Consider the following 11,710-nt stretch of genomic DNA (forward strand, 5'->3'; position numbering starts at 1 on the left):
TCGTATATGTTTCCATAAAACATGGATCAAAGTGTGGAAACAGTGAAACAGTGTGAAAGTGGCTTTCGTCATTACTCCAGAAAATAAAATGTACATTTAGAGTCTGAAGACAGAGACTTCTTCACATCAGGCCGTCTGACTCGTCCCTGTGTACCTTCCTGCTCAGGTATGGTGCTCTCTTGGTTTTCTCTTTAACTCTTCAGGGTTTTTTCTTTCTTTCTTTCTGTCCATATTTCATTCATCCATCCTTTCTCCTTGTTTTCACTCTTTCATCTTGCACTTTATTTCTGTATCATAAGGCTGACCTTAATTTTGTTATCTGTTCTGTAATTATCACTATTTTTTTGTCATCTCTATTTTATTCCTGTACCACTTTCTGTAAGTGTGAAAATAAAATGTTAAAGAAAGGAATCCAGTCCTCAGCAGACAGACGCAGCTCGAGACGCAGAGACAGACGCTTCCCCCGGGACACTCAGCACTTTAAATGAAAGATGATGTGGCGGCATGTGATCCTGAATCTGTGGCTTTCACCTTCCAGGTGTTTCTTCACCCACTCGTCAGAGATGGAGGAGAGTGAAAGGTGAGAAGCACAGAGTGGGTGTGATGTTGTGAAGCTGATCTCATTAATAGACGCAGGCGGGTGTTACGACTTGTCTGCTTTCTCTCTGAGTGTCACGTAGCCAACGGCCACGGGAGCTCGGTGTGTCTGTCATATCACTGGGAGCATGACGTGAAGCACGTGATCGATGTGGAGGTGATATCCTTTCGTTTGTGTTCCTCTCCGTCTACCGGGAGATGTTCATCAGACTGTCGGAGTGAGGAAAACGTGCCGACTCACTATATTTATCCTGAACTCCTTCAGTGAGATGGTTTTAAATCTGAGAACAGTTTTTATTTTTATTTTTTCATGTACAGTGGCATCCACTGGTCTGAAACCACATCACAGATCTGTCAAACCTTCATGGAAACCTGGAAATAATCAGAAAGTTTCAGGATTTCAAAACATTTAAACCTTTAAAAAAAACTGATGATATTTCAGCTTCTGAATTATTTCTGTGATCAGTACAGAGAACTGATCACCTGACTCAGCAGCTTGTAGGAAAGGAGGCGTCAGAAATACAGCATAATGGATGTGAGGAGGTGAACAGAGAGGAGGAACGATGTGAGGAGGTGAACAGAGAGGAGGAAGGATGTGAGGAGGTGAACAGAGAGGAGGAAGGATGTGAGGAAGTGAACAGAGAGGAGGAAGGATGTGAGGAAGTGAACAGAGAGGAGGAAGGATGTGAGGAGGTGAACAGAGAGGAGGAAGGATGTGAGGAGGTGAACAGAGAGGAGGAAGGATGTGAGGAAGTGAACAGAGAGGAGGAAGGATGTGAGGAAGTGAACAGAGAGGAGGAAGGATGTGAGGAAGTGAACAGAGAGGAGGAAGGATGTGAGGAGGTGAACAGAGAGGAGGAAGGATGTGAGGAGGTGAACAGAGAGGAGGAAGGATGTGAGGAAGTGAACAGAGAGGAGGAAGGATGTGAGGAAGTGAACAGAGAGGAGGAACGATGTGAGGAGGTGAACAGAGAGGAGGAAGGATGTGAGGAGGTGAACAGAGAGGAGGAAGGATGTGAGGAGGTAAACAGAGAGGAGGAAGGATGTGAGGAGGTAAACAGAGAGGAGGAAGGATGTGAGGAGGTAAACAGAGAGGAGGAAGGATGTGAGGAGGTAAACAGAGAGGAGGAAGGATGTGAGGAGGTGAACAGAGAGGAGGAAGGATGTGAGGAGGTAAACAGAGAGGAGGAAGGATGTGAGGAGGTAAACAGAGAGGAGGACACCTACAGTGGATCAACTCCACCCTGACTCCAGAGGCAGCACTCATTTTTATTTTGATATAATTTGTATACATATATATATATATATGTATGTATGTATATAACTAATATAGTATGATATATATATATATATTATAGTATATCAATTATATTTAAGTCGTATAATTGTTATCATAAAGTATAAATTTGTACTTCGGGCAGTTGAATGAAAGCTTTTTATTTCCTTAAACTTTATTTAGAACATAAAACAAGACAAAACAACAACAACAGTGTCCTTTCTGAACATGTGGTGGAGTATCAGCTGCTTTAGGGTCACACCTCCTAATATACAATACAATATTTATATATTTCACAAATGGATGTCAATATATACCAAAATAAACAAAAGTAAACAAAAGAACAAGACAACAACAACAAACATCTAACTTTGTGGCGTGGGTTTGTTTCACTTTTGTTTAGGAGAGTTTATTTTTAAATGCATTTCACACTGGAGAGGATTTAGAAAATAGACATTTATGTGTATAATATTTGGTTCTGATTATTAAATTGTTAAAGAAATGAACTTTGTTTGTCCTTCAAAGTTAATCCTCGTCATATACAATGAAGAGGAGACGTTTCCATCCCTGGTTTTGATTTGAACCGGTCCTGCAGGGCTCTCCGTCCTCTTTGGGTCGGTTCGTTGAAGGAAAGCGTTTTACAGACTGCTGAAAATTACGACGGCGCGTGAGTTTACGACACTGAATTTGCTATTTACGGCACAACATGGCGCCACACACGCAACCACGGAGCACATATGAGGCACTGAGGTGAAGACTGTCGGCCTCCGACCGCTCTGTTATCGCTCGCTCGGATCACAGAGGACCGCAGACCTCCGCGGGCCGTTAGCGGCTCTCTCCCCGGAGCTCAGGACAGGAGCGGACATGGCGGCGCAGGGAGGCGTCCTGTTCCAGGAGAAGGTCAGCAGGCTGCTGAACCGACAGGGACGGACACCGGACCTGAAGCCCAACAGGCCTCTGGTCCTGAGGGACGCTGTGGCCGACCGGAGGCCCCCGAAAGGAGGTGAGGAGGAGCACCGGGGGGGGGGAGAGGGGGGTCTTCACTCAGGTCCGCAGGAGAGAGAGACAGAGAGAGACAGAGAGAGAGAGAGAGAGACAGAGAGACAGAGAGAGAGAGAGAGACAGAGAGAGAGACAGAGAGAGAGACAGAGAGACACATATTGTGCGCTGTGCCAGCTGTGTGAATGCTGGTGAGTTTGAGTTTAAGACCATTGGAGAGAGGAAGACTAGCGCTGGAGCACATACAGTACTCCCTCATACAGTACTCTCATACAGTACTCTTATACAGTACTCTCATACAGTACTCTCATACAGTACTCTCATACAGTACTCTCTCATACAGTACTCTCTTATACAGTACTCTCTTATACAGTACTCCCTCATACAGTACTCTTATACAGTACTCTCCTATACATACAGTACTCTCATACAGTACTCTCTTACAGTACTCTCTCATACAGTACTCTCCTATACATACAGTACTCTCATACAGTACTCTTATACAGTACTCTCTCTTACAGTACTCTCATACAGTACTCTCTCTACAGTACTCTACAGTACTCTCTCTACAGTACTATTTACAGTACTGTCTCTCCAGTACTCTCGACAGTACTCTCTCAACAGTACTCTCTCTACAGTACTCTCTACAGTACTCTCTACAGTACTCTCTCTACAGTACTCTCTCTACAGTACTCCCATGCAGTACTCACATACAGTACTCTCATACAGTACTCTTATACAGTACTCTCTCATACAGTACTCTCATACAGTACTCTCTTACAGTACTCTCATACAGTACTCTTATACAGTACTCTCTTACAGCACTCTTATACAGTACTCTCATACAGTACTCTCTTACAGTACTCTCATACAGTACTCTCATACAGTACTCTCTCATACAGTACTCTTATACAGTACTCTCTCATACAGTACTCTCTTATACAGTACTCTCTTACAGTACTCTTATACAGTACTCGCTCATACAGTACTCGCTCATACAGTACTCTCATACAGTACTCTCTTACAGTACTCTCATACAGTACTCTCTTACAGTACTCTCTTACAGTACTCTTATACAATACTCGCTCATACAGTACTCTCTCATACAGTACTCTCATACAGTACTCTCTCATACAGTACTCTCTTATACAGTACTCTTATACAGTACTCTCTCATACAGTACTCTCTTATACAGTACTCTTATACAGTACTCCCTCATACAGTACTCTTATACAGTACTCTCATACAGTACTCCCTCATACAGTACTCTCATACAGTACTCTCTCATACAGTACTCTCTTATACAGTACTCTCTCATACAGTACTCTCTTATACAGTACTCTTATACAGTACTCCCTCATACAGTACTCTTATACAGTACTCTTATACAGTACTCCCTCATACAGTACTCTCATACAGTACTCTTATACAGTACTCTCTCATACAGTACTCTCTTATACAGTACTCTTATACAGTACTCCCTCATACAGTACTCTTATACAGTACTCTCCTATACATACAGTACTCTCATACAGTACTCTCATACAGTACTCTCTTACAGTACTCTCTCATACAGTACTCTCCTATACATACAGTACTCTCATACAGTACTCTCTCTACAGTACTCTACAGTACTCTCTCTACAGTACTATTTACAGTACTGTCTCTCCAGTACTCTCTACAGTACTCTCGACAGTACTCTCTACAGTACTCTCTCTACAGTACTCTCTCTACAGTACTCCCATGCAGTACTCTCATACAGTACTCTTATACAGTACTCTCTCATACAGTACTCTCATACAGTACTCTCTTACAGTACTCTCATACAGTACTCTTATACAGTACTCTCTTACAGTACTCTTATACAGTACTCTCTTACAGCACTCTTATACAGTACTCTCTTACAGTACTCTCATACAGTACTCTCTCATACAGTACTCTTATACAGTACTCTCTCATACAGTACTCTCTTACAGTACTCTCATACATTACTCTTATACAGTACTCTCTTACAGTACTCTTATACAGTACTCTCTTACAGTACTCTTATACAATACTCGCTCATACAGTACTCTCTCATACAGTACTCTCATACAGTACTCTTATACAGTACTCTCTCTTACAGTACTCTCTCATACAGTACTCTCATACAGTACTCTCATACAGTACTCTCATACAGTACTCTCTTACAGTACTCTCTCATACAGTACTCTCATACAGTGCTCTTATACAGTACTCTCTCATACAGTACTCTCATACAGTACTCTCATACAGTACTCTCTCATACAGTACTCTCTCTTACAGTACTCTCTTACAGTACTCTCATACAGTACTCTCATACAGTACTCTGAGTACTCTCATACAGTACTCTCTTACAGTACTCGCTCATACAGTACTCCCTCATACAGTACTCTCATACAGCACTCTTATACAGTACTCTCTCATACAGTACTCTTATACAGTACTCTCTCATACAGTACTCTCATACAGTACTCTCATACATACAGTACTATCTCATACATACAGTACTCTCATACATACAGTACTCTTATACAGTACTCTCCTATACATACAGTACTCTCATACACATACAGTACTCTTATACAGTACTCTTATACAGTACTCTCATACAGTACTCTTATACAGTACTCTCTCTTACAGTACTCTCATACAGTACTCTCTCATACAGTACTCTACATTACTCTCTCTACAGTACTATCTACAGTACTGTCTCTACAGTACTCTCTACAGTACTCTCTCTACAGTACTCTACAGTACTCTCTCTACAGTACTCTCTACAGTACTCCTGTGCTGTGTCTCCTCTGTGGCTTGATAATGATCCATGTTTTCTCCATGTTGGATTGAACCATGAACATGTTCCTCCCCAGAGGCCACCTGCATCACTGAGATGTCCGTCCTGATGGCCTGCTGGAAGCAGAACAACTTCATGGACAACATGTGCTCCAACCAGATCAGCAGCTTCTACACGTGTGTGGCGAAAGCTCAGGTATGTTCATGTTTTTAACCCTTTCACAGGAGGAGGAAGAGGAGGAGGAGGAGGAAGAGGAGTCGGTCAGTCATCATGATAACAATACAAACTGAAGGAACTGTGTCCTCAAGGTGAACTCAGTTTTTGGAGAAACTTTAAGTGTTTACTGAAGATGACTGACTTGAGGTAGTTCTGATATAAATGTCTGTATTAACCAACCAGCAGCCATCAGTGATGTCATCAACCATCAGTGATGTCATCATCCATCAGTGATGTCATCGTTGGTTCATGAACGTTATTAATCCTCCAGTTCAGATTCTGTCCGTCACCATCTTACTAGTTCGGAGCGGTTTGGAGCAGGAAGTGACCATATTTGGACGAGCTGGGGGAGGAGCCAGCGGTGGATCTGACCGATCTGATTGGAAACCTGACGATACTACGTCCCGCCCACCGATAGCTGTAACCTGACTGCACAACAGGCCTGTCAATCAAACAGACACGCCCCCCAAAAAGATGCTTTCTTGAATCTTCTTTTCTAATGAATGAGGGATTATTTTCAGATGGACCTCCAGAAAACTAATAAGAAGGAGTGACTTTAGCTAACAACACCGAGATAACTGATGGACACATTTTATTGACAGCTTTTTGGAGTCCGGAAGTTGCGTCCACTTTTATATACAGTCTAGGTGGCGCTAACTGTTAAATCTCAAGTCCCTCTTTATTTTTGTGAATCAGTCTGAGAGCAGCATGATGCCGTCTGTCAGGTTCTCATGTCCACCTGAAGTTTCCTCGTTGTACTTTTATGAAACGCATCACTCGCTCCTCTTCCTCCTCCACAGGTGGCGGTGAAGAATAAGTCGGAGCAGAGCAACATCCAGGGAGGACGTCTGCCGCCGAAACAAGCCAACACCCTGCTGAGGAGATATCCCAACCTGCAGACGGAGATCTAGGAGAGCACGGTGGACTGAGTCAGGTGTTTTATAGGACTTTAAAACGTGATGGATGAATAATAAAGTGATTTGAACACAAACTCTGCATCTGTTCCTCCCTGTGGGCGCTTCATATTTCAGCCGGCTGCTGCACGCTCTTAATATATAAAGGAAATGTGTCCTCACGTCCTCGGCTGACTCCCACGTCTCTGCCTCAATCTAATTTGTCCGAGTGGCTTCATCCAGCCCACAATCCATCAGGTGTGTGTGTGTGTGTGTGTGTGTGTCTGTGTGTGTGTGTGTGTGTGTGTGTGTGTGTGTCTGTGTGTGTGTGTGTGTGTGTGTGTGTGTGTCTGTGTGTGTGTGTGTCTGTGTGTGTGTCATCCACTGATGATGCAGAGCGTTACCGGTGTACCAGATTTAAATGTCTGGACCAGCTCCACCCTCAGACTCCACCTCTCCTCCAGCTGATTTGTGATCATCTTTAGTGACATTGAGTGCTTCTTCTACTCCGTTCCTCAGAAGTGTGTGTTGATGTTTCCTGGTGTTGAATTATTCTGCTGATGTTGATTTAGATAACTAACATCCAGGCTAAGAGCTCCGCTCCTCTTCCTCCTCCTCTTCCTCTTCCTCTCCTCCGGATGAGGAGACTGATGGGAGGAGTGACCCTTTTTAAAACCTCTCCGTCATCCTGCTGGAATGCATCGTGTTTGCTTGCAGCTTTTATTTTCTGGGTTTGAGTCTCTTAAACTGCAGTTGATGGTCGATGTGTTGGAACATGCAGGAACGCAGGTGTGCTGTGTCAGCAGAAAATAAACCCACCCATCAAAACCAAGTATGCTACGAGGTTGTTTTTTATACTGACAAGTTACAACTTATCTTATGATTGTAGATGTTGCATAATAACACCTCAACCAACGTCCTGGTTCCAACTACCAACTCAATATAAAAAGTAATTCACAATACACATTTAGCAGCTCACACTTTCACTGAAGTGCAGCATGTAGCTGTGACTCACTGAGGACGAATGTCCTCCACAAGATAAATCACTTCACTGTTCGTCATCTTTTCATTCACCAAAATGAAGTGTGACTCTCAGTTGGATGTGATTTTCCTTCCTCCTGTTCATCAAGTCATCAGCGACAGATATGGTGACAAATATTCCATAAACTGCAAATCACTCATTTACTTCTTTGTTATAATTCATAATTTTTCATCACATGACACAATCTAATGAAGTTTTCGAGTTGTTAAATCTTTTTTTTTCTGTTTGTGATGCTCTCACTTCTGTCCCATGCTTCCAGTCTTTGTGCTGAGCTCAGCTAAACCCAGATTTAAATAAAACATAATGTTGTTCCTGTTGTCATCTGACTGGAGGAGACAGCAGGAAGCTTGTCCCTCCTGTTTCCTGGTCCGGCCCTGTTCCATCAGTCAGTTTATTCCTGGCAGACATATTGACATGTGGTTAATGATGTTGTGAGTGTTTCATGTTGTGTCTGAGGGACAGGAAGGATCTCCTGTTGTGTTTGCACCGCTGTGCATTTTCTGTTGTTTATCTGCCCTCATTATACTGAACCACTTCCCCGCCCTGCTTATCACTTCCTCCCAAACGTCCAGACGGCAGAGAATTCACTTCCTCTCACATTCATGTCTGCCAGCTCCTTATTCACTGCTTCACACCAAACTCAATACATTTTCACCTGATTTTAATGTATGGAAACATGCTCACGACACACAGTTGTGGGAGAAGTAATCACATCCTATAAAAGTGCCAACTCAGCGAAGTAAAAGTACTTTGTTACAAGTAAAAGTACTGCATGAAATCTCTACCGAAGTAATAGTTGAGTGCTATTTTCAGGTCTCTTCCACTAGTGGGACAAAAAAAATGTTGGCAGTGGACGAAAGGCGTGTTGTTGCATCCTGCATCCAGTCGGTTCATCCAAATCTGAGAACTTTTACATTTTATTCAAAATAACAGCAAAGTCAGCAGGTTGTGAGTTCCCATGTAGTCGTTCCATCTGAGCAGCGTTCAACTCCTCAGAGCGGTTTAAGTCTCTTTCAGACACGTCTTTTCAAGGGCTTAATGCTGCGCTCCACATGACAGACTTCTCCTACATGAACAAATACTGCTCTTACATGTTCAGACTCTTACTTGTGGACTGCAGAAACATCGACTTCCAAAATATCTGCAGCTTTAATTATTTTACCCAGAATTCAATGTGTTTCTGTGTCCTCTGTTTAACACTCAATAAACACACTGATTCTTCTGTCCAGCAGCAGCAGTGGAAAAGAAACACTGTGTGTTCAGGAACAGCTGCAGCTTCTTCACACGCTTTTAATTTGAAAATCCTTTACGTCGGTGGCCCCGCCCCCTTCCTCTACGGAGCCAAGATGGCGACCGTTTAGGGTGGAAAGTGTCCGTAGTTTCACACTTCTTTCTATTTATTGAGTGCATCATCCTGGTACTTGTAGTGAATTGATGTTTCTGTACTGACAGTGAGAACACACTGATGAGTGTTAGTACACGAGTACAACATGTGGAACACAAATACAACATCTGGAACACGAGTACAACATCTGGAACACGAGTACAACATCTGGAACACAAGTACAACATCTGCAACACGAGTACGACACCTGGAACACAAGTACAACATCTGCAACACGAGTACAACATCTGGAACACGAGTACAACATCTGGAACACAAGTACAACATCTGTAACACGAGTACAACATCTGGAACACGAGTACAACATCTGGAACACGAGTACAACATCTGGAACACCGCATGTCTTCTGAGGCTCTGAGGGAGATTTGCTGATGTTTGGAAACGTACTGAGGTGACATCTCTTCAGTCTTCTCAGTCTGCAGCTTTCAGTTTGAAAGATTCGATCTTTGAAGGGCGTCTCGACCGCTGACTCTTTGAATTCCTCTTCAACATCCAGATGTTAAACACAGCTGATTTTATTGTTGCCCGCTACAGAGCACAAACACACACACATCCCGAGAATACCAAACCATCGGTGTGTTTTCTGTCCAACACTTTCATACTGTGGGAAACATTTTCCTCCAGATGTTGAGGGAGCAGCAGTTTATACCTGATGACACCACATGAATCTAAATAACTCTCCAGCTCTCAGGACTTCTCTGGTTCATGTTTGACTGATTTCCTGCGTGCGGTCTGTGGATCAGCGTTCTCTTCTCGTCCAGCTCCTGTTGACGCCTTGTTGGGATTTAGTCACAGAAAATTCTCAGCTGTTTCACGGTTGTTCTCGGGGATCTGTGAAGACGATGCTATCTCCAACATCCAGAAAGCTTCTGAGGCCTCTTCCCCGAGAGGCGCAGCGAGACGTTAGATGATACGATCGAGATCGGGAGTTACAATCATGTGTGCTTGCGAAAGGTTGAACAGGAAAACAATCAGCGCCTCCAAATTGATCCATTAAAACTCGGCCTCTCGAGCCTTTTCATTGGTCCCGGCCCAGCTGATCTCCGTCAGATCTCCGTCAGATCTCCGTCAGATGTCCAGAGTGTTACTGAGACAGGATGTTGACTGTTGGCCGAGACGCTGCAGCTGTTTTCAGATGTTTCTCCGGTGTCAGATTGTCACGATCACTGAGAAACTATCCAGACACAACTGTACTTCATTATGACCACACCTTACGTCACCTTCATCCACACTGAACCGTACATATTTACTTCCTGCACTGTAAACCCCCCAAAAATGACCAGAATTAAACAAAAAGTGAAGGCAACTGATTGGAGTTGATGAAAGTCAGCTGTTTTCAGAAGTTAGATATTTTGATCACATCCGACATGCACACTTTGATTACAGTTAAATTAAAGTTTTTTTTAAATAATTTAATTTAAATATTTTCAGTTAATGGGATCACCTCAAATACATTAAGTGCGATTAACTTAAAAGCTTGAGTAAACATCTTCTATTGTAGGTTGAGCTGTGGGCGGAGCCTCCACACACCTGAGGAGCTGTGGGCGGAGCCTCCACACACCTGACATCTGCAAGCCCACTAACAAACATGCCAGCTTTTTTTTTAAGTTTTCAAGACATAATCTATTTAATTAATCTGAACATTTGTGTTTACAGTGTGCTCTGGTAAACGTGAACTTTAAATCCATGACAGTCCAGAGGAACAGGGATTGTGTTTCTGGTCTGGCTTTGATGAAAACTCGTCCCCATGAGTGTCCAGGTGAGAGTGTCTGACTGTCCTCTGGTCCCTCTGAGGAGAGCAGTGAGTCAAAACTATTCAGCCTTCATGAGTTAGAATAATATTACAGGATCTATTGTCTAAGACTCTGTTATAGTTTCAGCTGAACCGACCTCACTGACTGGCCTGATCTATTGTGTCCTGTCAGATTAATGAGGAGCTGATTGGCTGATTTCTCCTTTTTACAACATCATTTTGAATTTCTGGCATTTATCAATTCATTGGAGTTGAAGTCAAGTGAAGTGGGGTTTTTTTTGTTTTTGAATTTTGTCCCCTCCAATCTTAAATCTGTCTGATCCTCTGAGTTGAATGAGTCGGTGTCATCTCTGCAGGGAGTCCTGGGTTCAGAGGGAGCACGTGTTCCTGCCCCTAAACCAGATTTTATCAATCATAAATCTGTCTTGTAAAAATGAAGCATTTACAAACCTTCTAACATTTGTTATTTTATTAAGGGCTGCTCGAGCTTCACACCTCTGATTTAACAGGACATGTGTGTACCTTCCGGGTTCGGGTTCTAGGTCCTACCGGCATGCATTACGTCAATGGACGTCCTCACAAAGCCAGAAAGACAAATATTGCATGTGCGCGTGAGCATGTGTGTGCTTGTAGGTTACACGTGTTGCTTCTCGGGACGAAAGCAAAGATTTGTCAGGATATTATTATAAAGTGAAGACTTTTAGGTTGGAGCTGCAG

General features: G+C 43.0%; 2 protein-coding genes across 2 annotated transcripts; both read left to right on the forward strand.

Annotated features, from left to right (window-relative positions):
- The first annotated feature begins 2,569 nt into the window (after positions 1-2,569).
- chchd1 (coiled-coil-helix-coiled-coil-helix domain containing 1) lies at positions 2,570-6,891 on the forward strand. Its single transcript, XM_069174725.1, has 3 exons — positions 2,570-2,876; positions 5,761-5,879; positions 6,701-6,891. Exons 1-3 carry the CDS (start codon positions 2,738-2,740, stop codon positions 6,809-6,811), a joined length of 369 nt encoding a protein of 122 aa, XP_069030826.1. The 5' UTR covers positions 2,570-2,737; the 3' UTR covers positions 6,812-6,891.
- LOC138213561 (dynein heavy chain-like) lies at positions 3,570-5,737 on the forward strand. Its single transcript, XM_069174746.1, has 6 exons — positions 3,570-3,574; positions 3,630-3,965; positions 4,038-4,277; positions 4,363-4,447; positions 4,689-5,264; positions 5,612-5,737. Exons 1-6 carry the CDS (start codon positions 3,570-3,572, stop codon positions 5,735-5,737), a joined length of 1,368 nt encoding a protein of 455 aa, XP_069030847.1.
- Positions 6,892-11,710: the final 4,819 nt, after the last annotated feature.

This window comes from Embiotoca jacksoni, unplaced genomic scaffold (assembly GCF_022577435.1).
Source record: "Embiotoca jacksoni isolate LCO1_2020_lvr unplaced genomic scaffold, fEmbJac1.0.p SCAF_60, whole genome shotgun sequence".
NCBI classification, from domain to species: Eukaryota; Metazoa; Chordata; class Actinopteri; family Embiotocidae; genus Embiotoca; species Embiotoca jacksoni.